The sequence below is a fragment of the Atractosteus spatula genome, chromosome 1, assembly GCF_055471065.1.
Source record: "Atractosteus spatula isolate fAtrSpa1 chromosome 1, fAtrSpa1.hap1, whole genome shotgun sequence".
In the NCBI taxonomy this organism is placed as follows: Eukaryota; Metazoa; Chordata; class Actinopteri; order Semionotiformes; family Lepisosteidae; genus Atractosteus; species Atractosteus spatula.
In genome coordinates, this window is record NC_142706.1 from 40,121,897 (window position 1) to 40,135,483 (window position 13,587).

Below are 13,587 nucleotides of genomic sequence, written 5' to 3' on the forward strand. Positions count from 1 at the left end.
ACCCAGAACAGTTCTTCTCCAAACACATATTGCGAATGACAAGGCACACATGTGGAAGGAAAAAAAAGCAAGTTGGTGATTTCCTGAAGAAGCCACTATATCTCAAGATGGTTAAAATTAAACATTTCTCATTTAGTCACAGAATGACTCCACAATGAATAACAATAGAGTAACAATTACAGTACATGTGTTTAAATAAATAAGGCAATATCTTTTGTATTTGAATGTAACTCCAAGTTCAACTGCTCACAAGAGCATAGTACACATAACCTTTCCACAAAGTCTCCAAAACCAGTTAGAAATATGTCCCACAACAACACAAGCACATAGAATGAGGTGCAATAGAAATCTACTCCAAGCCCCAGAAGCCATGACTTAACCACCTACTGCACTTTACCACCAGTTGTACGTTACCTGTAATGCAAAATGCTTTTTTAAGGAACTGAAATGTGGGACTTAAAAGTTTGTCTTGGGTGCCCAGCCAGAGCTGTGAAGTGGGTGACCCAACACTTCATCTTTGCATCTCCAGAAATCCTCCCAGGTGCAGTTGGCAGCGCACAGCCTTTTGAAAATAACATGTCAAAAACAGCAGAGAGAGCCCCACCTTGGTGCAATCTTTACCAGCGGGGATACACTTGGCAGTACTCCATCTGCCCAGGGATGAGGTTCTGCGCAGCGCCCAGGGAAATGCTTAGTTTGTTTTCAGTGGCAGCACGTTCCACTCATCTCTTCTCCCTAATCATGTCTCCAGTGTGGAAAACTTTGTTGGTGTGAGGTAAATAGAGGCCTCGGTTACTGTTCATCTTGAACATCAATCTTGTTGGTGTCAGATTTGAACTGTGCCACACCCCCACCTGTGTCCGTGACTTGGCTTGGGGTCCAGAGATCTTCATGAGCTGGCAGTGTGTTTTTGTCTGTGTTGTGCCTTTTGCACACAAGAATCAAATTAGGCTGTACGGTCACTTTATACGAGTCCAGTTCTCTTTAAATCGAGACGTGTCAGGTGTTGCTGTGCGATCGTGAGGAAGCAGACAACGGTGATACAGTGTTCAGCCTCTTTAAAATCTTGCTAGTATAACTTATGTTCAGCTACAAGAGGTCTTGTTACCTTATTTATTGAAACCAGCTCTCAAAGAGAAATTAGTCTAGTCAAATTGGAATTAAACAAGCAAGAGGGCTGGAGTTATATTAATGTGACAAATTGTGTGATAATTAAGCTGCACATTTTCAGGCAATCAGTAGCTGCTAAATAGGGTATCCAGCCACATAATGGGAAGTTATAAAAAGATAATAACGACATGTCAATCTCACACAGCTGCACCTAATCACCATCCTCACCAAACTAGCTACATAAACTGAACTAAAAGGCCCCTCTTCGCGTTTGTCTCCGGCATCTCTCCTCTGCCTTAACACCATCTTGTGGCTCCTCCTTGGTTCAAGCCATCTGAATGGGGTTCAAGCCTCCTTGTCTTACAGCAAGAAAAGAAAAATTCAACCCCCGCATTAATAAAGTTGACCCCGTAAAGTACTTTTTCTTCTCACATGTTTTGAAATGATTGTGTTTCATCGTCTCCAAGCTCAGTAAACATCGTCTATGGAAAAATATGTTTTTCCACCGTCCCTTTTGTAATTGTTTTATCTAAGGCCGGGTCACAGGAGAGCCAGAGCCTCTCCTGGCAAGCAATGGGCACAAGTCACTGTACACCCTGGATGAGATGCCAATCCATCAGAAGGCACCTACAGACACAAACACACACTCGCACCAGGGCCACATTTTGCACAAGCCAATTAACCTACCAGTATGTCTTTGTGCTCTGGGAGGAGAAAACCAGAGCACCTGGAATAAATGCACAAGAATACGGGGTGACATCACACAAAGGGCTTCCGAGAAATTGAGCCCAGGGCCCCAGAACTCCAAGATATCAATGCTAAACACCGTGTCATCGAGCCACTCAGATAAGATGAATATTTCTATAAATTATGTTTCTACATAAACCAGGATTGTTGCCTGAATGTCTTTTCTTCTCTAATTTCAAACATATTTCCCTGAAAAATGGTTAAGAATGTCAATTCTATGGCTGCCAAATAACAACTCTATTGCAATAGATTCATATTGTGAAAAACAGCGTCCCCACATAAACTCTGATTGCTGCCTGACCGGCTTTTCTTAACTTCAATTCAGCTGTTTAAAACCAGCTAAGCCGATTGGCTCTAGATTGGTTGACATTCTGCCTTTGGTAATGGAATTCAACTTTTGAGGAACTGCATTTCTGCCAAGATGGCTGAATGACCTACTATTCATTTCTTCTCAAATTTAAGCTGTTTCACTTCACCGTGCCATCTATGTATTCTTTGTAACAAATGTTCTTCCTAGGGGACTCCTGTGTCTTCTGTTTTGTGCTCCACTACAGCTCAATTCTTAATCATAATCTAATTTATTTCAGATATCAGTTCAGGAAATTTGTTAATTGGCTTTCAGCTCTTTAAACTTTGAATGAGATTTGTAATAGGTATTGACTCTATAGTTTTTCTGAGTTTCAAAACGTTCCTCATTCACATGTGTTAGCTGAAATGTAACTTCTACATCAGGGGAAAAAAGCACATTGTGAAAAGGTTGGATGCTTTGTCATTCCCACTCATGTTTGTTCATCATACATTTATTACATCAAGAGCTGTTTAAACAAAAGTGAGAAAGCAAACTCTTAATAAACAAGCTGAGAAGAGACTGCACGAGGTTTTGAATGCTGAAGTGGTTGCAGCAATATACCTGAAGTTGAGTTTTTATGAAACAAAGAACTGAATATAGAAACAGGAAAACAAAAGTCTAAATATGTAAGCCATTCATTTAAGGTAATAGATTAGCACAGGGACTACCTAGGGCCAGGGCTGGGAACCATTATCTTATTAAAGTATTTCAAGAACACTGTGATGCTGAACCTTTACACAATTGAGTAATTTTTAATGGAAATAGACCATATACAGTACGTAAGCTACAGACATCAAAGTTGTAGATCTGACCTTGAATAAATTTATAATGTTCCACTTTCTGGCTGCCAGTGGATTTTCAACTTTCAACATTTTTCTTTCACCTTTTCCATTTTAGAAGGCCACAGTTGTGGCTCGGCCATTACAGTATTTATCAGACTGTCTGTTTGTGAATACTGGTGTATCTCAAGGACGTGTGCTTTCTCCATTACTCTATTCCTTGTACACCAATATCTGCACCTTCAGCAGCTCTTCCGCCAAAGTAATTCAGTTTGCAGATGACATCACCCTGTACAGTACTTCACATTATTAATGATGATGAGACCATGTACAGGAAGGAGGGGAGTTGGTTAGTATCATGGTGTGCTAACAACCACCTGAAACTTAATACCATTGAAACATTGGAGATGGTGGTTGATTTCCAGAAACTGTCCAAAACCTCTCTTCCCAGTAATCAATGATGTGGCTGTGAGTGTGGGGGAGTGCTTTAAGTTAAGGACAAGAATATCACTAATATCACAAAGAAAGCACAGTGGACAATGTACTTTTTGCGCCAGCTGAAAACGTTTGGTGTCTCCTAACCTATCCTAATACCGTTTTACAGAGCCATTATGGAGAGCATTCGGACTCCCTCTATAACTATTTGGTTTGGCAAATCTCAAAAGCAAACTGCTTAAATCCCGAACCACCCAGTATTTGAACAGCTTCTTTCCTAGGACTCTCTTTTCACTTATCCAGAATTCCTAATTATACAGTATGTACTGTATGTGCACTGTCCTAATAATGTCTAGCGTATTGTTGTGTATGGTACAGTACATAAAGAATGTTTTCGCAGCGTCAAGTACACAGAGACTAAGTTCCTTGTGCATGAAATGTACTTGGCGAATAAACATGATTCTGATTCTGATTAGTTGCAGGATCTCTGCAATAAACCTTTCTGCATTATTGGCCATATTGAAGATGTTCTACACATTGTGAGAAGTAATTAAAAGGCTGACAGAATGTTGAAATATAGAACTGATAGTGTAGGGATGTTATCTGTGGATATCACGGTGGTACGGTTATTAGTAGTGCTGCCTCACCACACTGGGGTCCTGCATTCCATTCCTGGGCTGCTATTTGTGTGGAGTTTGCATGTTCTCCCATGTTCACATGGGTTTTCTCCAGGCCCTCCAGTTTCCTCCCAAAACTCAAAGCCAAACAGGTAGTTTAATTGGCTTCTGTGAAAATTGTCCCTTATGTGAGTGTGTTTGTGTCTGTCTGAGTTGGGATCCTTCTCCCCCACAACCCTGTACTTGATAAAGCTATTAGAAAATTGATGGATTTGTTAAAATTGTATGATGTAATAGTAAATCCTAATCTGAAATCTTGTAAACAATTTTGGTCATCACTAAGCAAAAATATATTGGTGTGCTGGATTCTGAATATTCTCTGTATCTAATTGAAATGAAGAAGATTTTGATAGTTAGTAGCCAATTAATTTGAGGATCTCAACCAGCTGTTACCAACATTTTAGCTGCATAACAAGGCTGGGAAGTCTGTCCCACACTCTCACAACTCTTTGTTTAAAGTGCCTCCTGTTCTTCAGATTTAAACGCATTTCTGTGTAGTTTCCACTTGTGACCTCTAGTCTGTGTTTCACTGCTGCTCCTGAAGAAGTTCACTGGGTTAACTAGTTGTCAGTGCCTTTGAGGATTTTGAATGCTTTGATCATGTCCCCTTGAACACCTTAAAAACCTTAACCTTAAGACTAAAAGGATTCAACAAAAACATAAAACACACTAAATGTACTGAATAAAAAACACAATTCCCCAAGAAGACAACAAGAATACGTCTGAAAATACTCACAGCATACTGTATAAAGTAAAAACAATTCATGTGATTACACCCACCTATAGCATGAATGAACATGAGGAATCTATTGCTTTTCTCCAATGCCAGTCAGTCTGTCAGTCTAAAGGAGGCAGCACTATAGCCATTCTAACTAATTAAAGGCAGTACAGTAGTCTGCTTTGCTGCAATGATCTGAAAAAAGAAAATACAAGAATATATAAAATAAGGCTTGGAAAGAGAAATGCGTAGTACAAATCAACAAAACATTTTAAAAAAACGAGGATACAGGAAAACCCCACTGCACACCACTGAGAGTGAAAAACATATGGAGAATAAGGACCTGGACTTGGTGGTACAGACAGACCAGACGAGTTTTAAATAGTCAAGAGAGGCAGAGTTTAAAATGCAGTATTGGAAAATGAAGCGTCTGTCTGTAACGGTGAATCACATAAGAAACAGGTAATGCGGGTGAGTGAAAGGACAGGTATCGTAGGAGAAAATGTATATCTAGTAAAAATTTCAAAGGGCTTTAGCGGTTATCTGAACTTTGAATGTGGCGGTAATTTTCAAAATCTGAGCTGTTCAGGACACACCACATGTGATATTGGTGATACAGTTGTGCGTCTAGGGGAAGATGTTAGCAAAAATGTTTGAGTGTAGATTTTAATTCTTGGTTCCAAGGCTATGTAAACTGCCATGTCAGTAACAGTATGACTGTAAATAGTAAGAGATTGGCTAATTTAACTTTAATACAGAATGGAGACCGACTGCTTAAGCTATTTGTTTAAAAAATGCCTTCAGGTTTGAACTATTTGGATAATTGAGTGTACTATAGTATACAAAGCGAAAAATCTAGTGTGACAGTGAGGTATTTATATGAATTAGTAATGAGAAAAGATTCATAGCAGCTCATTATAATTACAAGTAACAGTGTTTGTAATGTACAGTAATCTAAAGAAAACACATTTTTAATATTTGGCAGTGCATTAATATGTTATTTATTAATGGTGCAGCCACCATTCAACAAAATATGGGAGTCTTTCAAATACATACAATATTAAACCATATTTGTGTATTAGGTATTGACCTGTGAAGATACAGTAATCAAGAACATCAGAACACCAAAAGCTACATTTGATATATCTGTTGTATTTTATTATCCTTTTTAATTTGCTGCTAGAATCCTAGGATTTTTAACTTTTTTTATTTTCCTCTGACAAAGGCGGTAGCAAATATGTCCATCTGTACCCAGAGGATAAGTGTGTTAATTTGTCTTGTGCAGTGTGAAAGGTAGGGATCTTCCAGGAAACCAGTTTGAAAAGAAGTGTCATACAATAAGTTCTATTACGGGAACCTTCTCACAGTTAGGAGATGACTTCATCCTATTTCCTGTAGCTGATATCTGTTCATTTATGCAATGTGAAGTTTACACTACAGAAGCAATTCACAGAAATGCCAGGATGACTTGTACATCTGCCTGCTGATGGATAAGTGGGATCTGCTGCTAAAAAAAATGTCAGGACTTATAGAAGATGGATCTTCCTGGTGTCTTGTATCTTATTCTGCTACAGATTTATCGATCGATTTGACAGCCCTTGGTGTAATGTAACTTTCACTTGCAGAACGGCTTCTCCAAAGAAAGAAAAGAAAAAGGTTTACCCAGTGAGCACAAGCTATAGGGTGTTTCCAAATTTGTACAGCTGCTGTACTTGGATATTGAAAAAACAGCTACACAGTCATACACTATGCTAAATGACTCATTGATTCACTAATGATGGAAAAATGTAATGTGATTAACTTTGTTCAGGCTTTTTTTTAAATTATTTGCTTATTTATTTTTAAAATACATTCTCTTTTTAAGGGCAGCATGATGGCACAATGGTTAGTATGGCTACCTTGCAGTGCTAGGGCCCTGGGTTCAATTCCTGACATGTTATCTACAGTACATGGAATTTGTTACCTTAGAATGTGCTGTTTTCCTCTCACAGTCCAAAGCCATACTGGTAGGTTAATTGGCTTCTGGGCAAACTGGCCCTGGTGTGAGTGTGTGTCTCTCAGTGTCTGTGTGTCTGCCCTGTATATGGTTCAGGGTGTATCCTGCTTTGTGTCTGTTGCTTGCAGGCATAGGCTCTGGATCCCCTGGGTCCCTGGATTGGATTCAACAGTTAGAAAGTGGGTGGATGGCTATATTATTTTTTTCATTTTCTATCCACCCAGTTTGGACTTGCCAATGAAGTGCTTATGCCGAGGCTCACAGCAGCCACTCCTGATCTGCATGGGCCAGACATAAGGCCTGCAGACATGCTTCTCCGAGCCACTCACTCACCAGAGTCAGTCATCTTCTGACATGCTGCAACGCCTTATTGGAGAGTTAGCATTAATAATTAATAAGAATAATTGCATACACTTCTATAGCACTTTTCAGGACACTCCACTCAAAGTGCTTTACAGGTAATGGGGACTCCCCTCCACCACTACCAATGTGCAGCATCCACCTAGATGATGCGACGGCAGCCACAGTGCACCAGAACGCTTACCACACACCAGCTATCAGTGGGGAGGAGAACAGAGTGATGAAGCCAGTTCATAGATGAGGATTATTAGGAGGCCATGATTGGTAAGGGCCAATGGGAAATTTGGCCAGGATGCCGGGGTAACACCCCTACTCTTTTTGAGAAATGCCCTGGGATTTTTAATGACCACAGAGAGTCAGGACCTCGGTTTTACATCTCATCCAAAGGACAGCGCCTTTTCACAGTATAGTGTCCCCATGAGGTCTCCCATCCAGGTACTGACCAGGCTCACACCTGCTGAGCTTCAGTGGGTTGGCAGTTGTGAGTTGCAGGGTGATATGGCTGCTATTAGAGGGGTGACAGATCTCTCCCTGCTGTCACTACAAGCCTGCCAATGCCCAAGAAATCACTGGAGCTCATGTTTCACAGACAGCCAAGGGAGCCCTAGCCAATTACTCTCAACTCCACCTACATGCACTCCCCAGCCCAGAAGTAAAGACAGGGTCAGCTTCCATATTGAGAGCAGCCACTTCTCAGCTTCCCAGCAGGTTTGTCAGCCACACGCTAAGCCCCAGAGAAACATACCGGCTCCCCTAGACGATCCACAGGGACCTGACACTCTGACTTCAATCTGGCTGCCACCTGGATCAGTATGACAGATCCAGTCTGAGCCCTCGGGCTGGGAAGATCCCCGAGATCAGTCCCAAGTCACCAGGACTGCTTGAGACCTGTGTTGTGGTAAGGCCAGGGCCAGGACTTGTGCCTGAGAAATAGAGGGATAGAGTATATTAGAATAGGAATGGCTTACATCCAGCGAATGAGCATTCTGACTGTCCTCACGGCACAAGAAAGGGACCAATCAGCTCCCTACCCTTGTTGTGTGGAAAGGGTCTGTAATAAAGAACCATACCTGGCCGCTCGGCGGCGTACTCAACATAGAAGATAACTTTCACTACAATGACTGTTCTGATGCATTCGGCTTTAATTAAATCCAGAAGAGAATAGAATGGTGGTTTTGCAGTGAAGTACTTTTGAGTTGTACAGTGAAGCACTTTTTGAGTAACAGCCTAGGCTCTGCTAGCCCGGAGGTGGAGAGGTTAGTTATTTAGACAGCTTGGCTAACCTCAGCAGTGTTCTGTTGATTGCCCATAGGGCCTATGCTTATATTGAACTGATACAGTTTTTTAGTTGGTGATATCTGGAACTGACCTAACATGACCGTTATAATTCTTATTGTCCTGTTGTAACAGCTCTGAGTGGCTCACATGTCACTTTGTCTTTGGGGGCCTGGATCTGTGGAGAAGATCAACAGCTCCCTTTTCTTTTCTGTCTGTCATGTCACTTTTCTTCAGTTAAGTCTGTTTTATTTTTACCTGCATTAGTGCTCGACTGCTTCTTTAGCTTCACTCAAGTAAAACATTACTTTTTAATTCTTGGAAGGATGCTCAGTTATTGCTTATTAACCAAATCATTGGTAGGGGAGGATCAATAAGTATTGTGTACATTTTGATTACAAATGATTCCTGCTAATTCAGTCACTACAGAAACGTTAAAACAACCTATATTTTTTCACACCTATGGATTAGTGTACATTAAGTTGGCAAGTGCTACCTAAATAGATCTTTCCCTCATCTTGATCTGTCGTTATTTTTATTATTTACATTTTAATTATTATACAAAAAGCATCTGCTGAACTGTGGAACATATAGTATGGGCTAATTTAAATGTACTGTAGCTCCATTACAAGAAAGTAAGTAAAGTAAAACAACTTAGATCTTAGATTTTTCCATCCACCTTCTTTAACCAAAACAGGGTTGTAAGGAAGCAGACACACAGACCAGGGTCAGGTTTTACAGACAATTCTTTGGACTGTGGAAGGAAACCGGAACACCCAGAGGAAACCGACGGGAACATAGAGAGAGCTTGCAAACTCCACACAGATAGTATTGCAGGAATTGAACCCCGGGTTCCGGCTCGCCGACGCAGAAATGCTAACCACTGCGCCACCGAGCCGACCGCAACAGTTTGCCTTTGAATTTAAATGTTAAAATATATTCATGTGGTTTTAGAGTTATGTCGAATCTTATCAAACACTAATAAAAGAGCGTTTTCCTTTAAAAGTGCAGTTAGTGGGCTGTACAGTTGTTGCATTGTGTAACTGTCAATCACGTAGCTGGTTGGGTGATGTCAGCGTCTCAGCACCAAAAAAAAGAGGCATTACAGCGAAGTGTTTGAGTAATACACGGGAGGAGATATATTCAATAAAAGACAGCTTCCTTTTCTTCAACACTCTGCTGTCACAATTGTGAACTAAAGCTTTCTTCCGCCATGGACAGCGATGAGGAAAATGTGGAAGAAATTGTGGAAGGTGAGGATAATAAGCAAACTTGTATTTTTTCATCTTTTTAATTTTCTTATTAACTTTGCAAAAAATAATGATCGAAATGTCGTGTTGTTTCGGTACCGCATAGTCTTGCTGGGCCCTAACATTTGGCAAAACTGTAACCGCCTGAGAGTTTATTTATGAAAGAGACCGAGGAGTGAAGCTTGAATCTGCTAGAGAAGTAGAGGACTTGCAGCGTATACTTATGTAACAGCCAGCCATAAAGCTGTATATTTTCAAAATTGGACGAAAAAGCTATAATGTTGATGCCACACGCACAATTAGTCAACGTTAAACTGTTCTCTAAGTTCACATCTATGCATTTACTTCAGCTTCGTCGATGTATCGCAAAGATTTATCCGACTAAATGCGATTTATTTGTTGAGGAGACACAAAATAATTATCACCGTCTAAGCAATACATTTCTTTCGTGAAAACTCTTTTCTTATCCAGTGTTCAGGAACGTGTCGTTTTGTTACGGAAAATTAGATCGTTTGCAGAACACGTGTCACGGACAGCAGCACTGAGCACAGTGTGGAATGTTCACGTTTTAAAAAAATGTAACTCTTGCATTTTGCCAGTAAGCTGACACCGTAACATTTGCTACTTTTTAACAGGTTAATTGGAAAGCGCTGCAACTTCTATCCCTGTTATTAAACGTTCTTATTGCGGCATGTTTTCAGAATTTAAAAAAACGTAATCACCAAAGTTTATGCAGATCTCATCAAGTTTTGAGTGCTCATGTGGGTAGGAGAGGGGGAGGTGACAAACGTTAATAATGTTTGCATGGGATATGGAATATTGCAGATGAACCATGTGGGTTTTCTCCATATGCCATTACTGTTACATTTTGACACTGATACTGAGACTCGTCTTGTGCACAAAAAAAAAGTAGTTTTATGCCTGGAATTGGTTATTGAATTCACAAGTGAGGTTTTTACATTGTCCTGGAAAATTACACTCTTTGTACATCAGCTGTGTCCCATTCTACTAAAAAAGTATCTTAATTTAAAATCCAGATTTTGGTGGATTTGGACCTTTGGAGTTATGAATATGAATGGGGCAAATAAATAGTATCTTGCTCAATAGTAGGTGTTGTTCTTTATGTTATATCAACAATAACGTTGGCAGAAGTTTTGTAAAACTGAGAAGCAGGTTTGTAGCTGGTGTCTTTTCATTTTAATCTAGATATTTTTTTCTAGGCTTTCTTGCAACATAAAACATGAAAGTCTTTACTAAATGAAGTTTACAGTACAAAAGATGCTTACCTTTGAATACAAAAACAGTGCAATACCATAATACAAAACAACATTTAACAACATCACTCACTCAGAACTCTTCCAGTACCATAAGACTGCAAAACAGACAATCAGCTTGTAAAGAGTATAATACAACAATAATAATAATATCCCTACCTGCAAACAGTTTTTTTTCATTGTTCAACTGTTGAAGCATTTTAGGTATCACTAAGTAAGTGCTCTCTTTATACAGGTAATCTGGTACTTCCTCCCAGAGGGTAGTGGATGATAGGGGTCTTCTAAAATAGTTAAGATTAATAATATGCCTCTCCATTAGACATGTTAATGAGCCAAGTATGCGCCTGTAACCTTGCCACCAGTCCTGATAACTTTGTTCAACTTATTTTTGTTCTGCAAGGACAAGAAACCTCCAAAGCTCTGAATACAAAAGGGTAGAATGCTCTGAATAAAACTCATAAAAAGGCATCCACACAGTGCTTTTTACATTAAAACTCCTTATCTTCTTTAAAAAATACAACCTTTGTTGTGCCTTCACATTGGTGGTTCAAGTCAACTTACAGTACAGCCAATCATAGTGCCAAGGTATTTATATCCATTTACTGTTTCAATATCACTTCCTTTAACAATTACAGGGATCATAGGAATAAAACATTTCTTTCTAAAATCATTGATCTTTTTTGGTTTGCATTTAAAAACAGTCAAATATCCTTAAACCAATTCTGAAACAGTGCATTGTCTCTGTCTCACATCTAATAAAGCAGTTTAACCATTTGGATCTGTGCAGTGCCAGGGTTATTCAGAATCCCTCTTAATACTTAAAGCTCAATTAAAAGTGACTGAGTGTAAGAGCACAATACAGAGAAGTGTTCACACCAAGAAAGACTGGACAGATACAGGGAACCCTAATCTGGCACATTTACAATCTGGCATGATACAAACACTTTCATTTTAATAATATGTAAGTATACTGTATATATATAAAAAAATATCATTTATAAAATATCACAGATCAAACATTATTAGGAGAATAACCCAGAACAGTTTTCTAATCAAAATAGATTGTATTAAAGTATTAATTTAGGGGTATCACAGGGACATTACTGAAAATAAAATTAACCTTTTGCAAAAAGAGTTATCATGACTGTATATCACTAATAATATGTAATATGTGTTTGCTTTGATTGCAGCTCTTAACATACTGTAGTTCTTTTTAACCATACTGTAATTACAATTTCTTGCTTTAACACTGATTTACTTTCAATGAGAACAGGTGTAAGACTTAATATTGTTCACCTGGCTTCCTAATGAAAGGCTTAGTGTAAATTTCAATTAAAACGTTACAGTTGTTGTACAACAAGCACAGATGGTTTTACTCTATATGTCTTTTTTTAACAGATGTAATTACTAATCATTCTGGCTCACTGAGTGCTTGTGTTTTCTTTCCCTCCATCGTGAACCTTTTCATTGGTTAAATTATTTAATTTAATTACATGCAAAAGTATCCTGGAAAATTATAGTCAAATATACATGTTAGCAGATTGATCAGATTCAATGCGTAGTGGTAAAACTTTGCCATGTTTTGGTACAGTATAATATTTGAATAACCAATGTAATATTTTGCAGAGAGGTGTAAAATGTAGTAAAACAAATGCTTTATTTCCTAGCTACTGTATAAGCTAAAGTAAAGCTAATGACTTAAAATGAAAATAAATATTTTTTCTAATCTGCAAAAGTCTTCTTAGGAAAGACATCTTTACACAAAGAGTTTTGGATATCAGATATTTGGAGGATTCTAGCCAGCTGGCTGGGTGCTTTTAAGAAATGGCTGGAATTAAATTTTGGTGTCACTTAGTTACTAAACTACCAAACAAGCAAGATGGGCTGAATGGCCTTTATTGTTTTCTTTTGGGGATGAGGCTGAAGTGTGAATGAGAATGAAATTATGTGAAAGATTAAATGCATATTTTATTTACTCTCCAAAACACTGAAATGCCAACATGTCCAAATTATTTGTTTCTGGGTTTTTCGTATGTTGTGTGTTCTTTTCTTTGTTTCACTTTATCAATTAAAAAAGGATACCTGAGTATCTATGGGTAGGGATGGTTTAATGACTCGCGCATGTAGAGATTTGATTGGTTTCAATAAGAAATACATTTCCAGCTCATCAAATGTCTTTCTTAGGTTTTCAGTCAGTCCAGATGTTTTCAGTTAAGGGGAATTTTGAGCAATCCCTTAGACTGGAAAATATTCCAATTTATGATATGTAAGAGAGAGACTGAGTAATTCTATTTATAGTTTCTTTTTTATATGAAAGAAAACTAAGCTTGCTCTGATATTTTTATTTAAGCTGTGCTAGTGTTACACACTAGCCTTTGTTTTAGTAGAGAACAATATGTGTCTTCTTAAATATTCAATGTATAGGTCAATAAAGAAAAAAAAACACTACTGTCATATTTTCCCATTGACTACATGTACAGTATGCTTCACATAATTTCAAATGTGATTGGACTTGATTCACAATACAAAAGTAAGTGATTATCCCAAACTCGTACAGTATGTTCTTTATGTTTTCTCTTAAGTGGTGTTAAATATGAAAAGTAAGCACATGAAGTGT

General features: G+C 38.6%; 1 protein-coding gene across 1 annotated transcript in view; it reads left to right on the forward strand.

Annotated features, from left to right (window-relative positions):
• The first annotated feature begins 9,517 nt into the window (after positions 1–9,517).
• setd7 (SET domain containing 7, histone lysine methyltransferase) overlaps positions 9,518–13,587 on the forward strand; it is a 31,175-nt gene continuing 27,105 nt past the window's right edge. Inside the window, exon 1 of the mRNA XM_088926491.1 lies at positions 9,518–9,699. Within this exon, the coding sequence (XP_088782617.1) occupies positions 9,660–9,699 (40 nt within the window). The 5' untranslated portion in view covers positions 9,518–9,659. The remainder of the gene's footprint in view (positions 9,700–13,587) is intronic.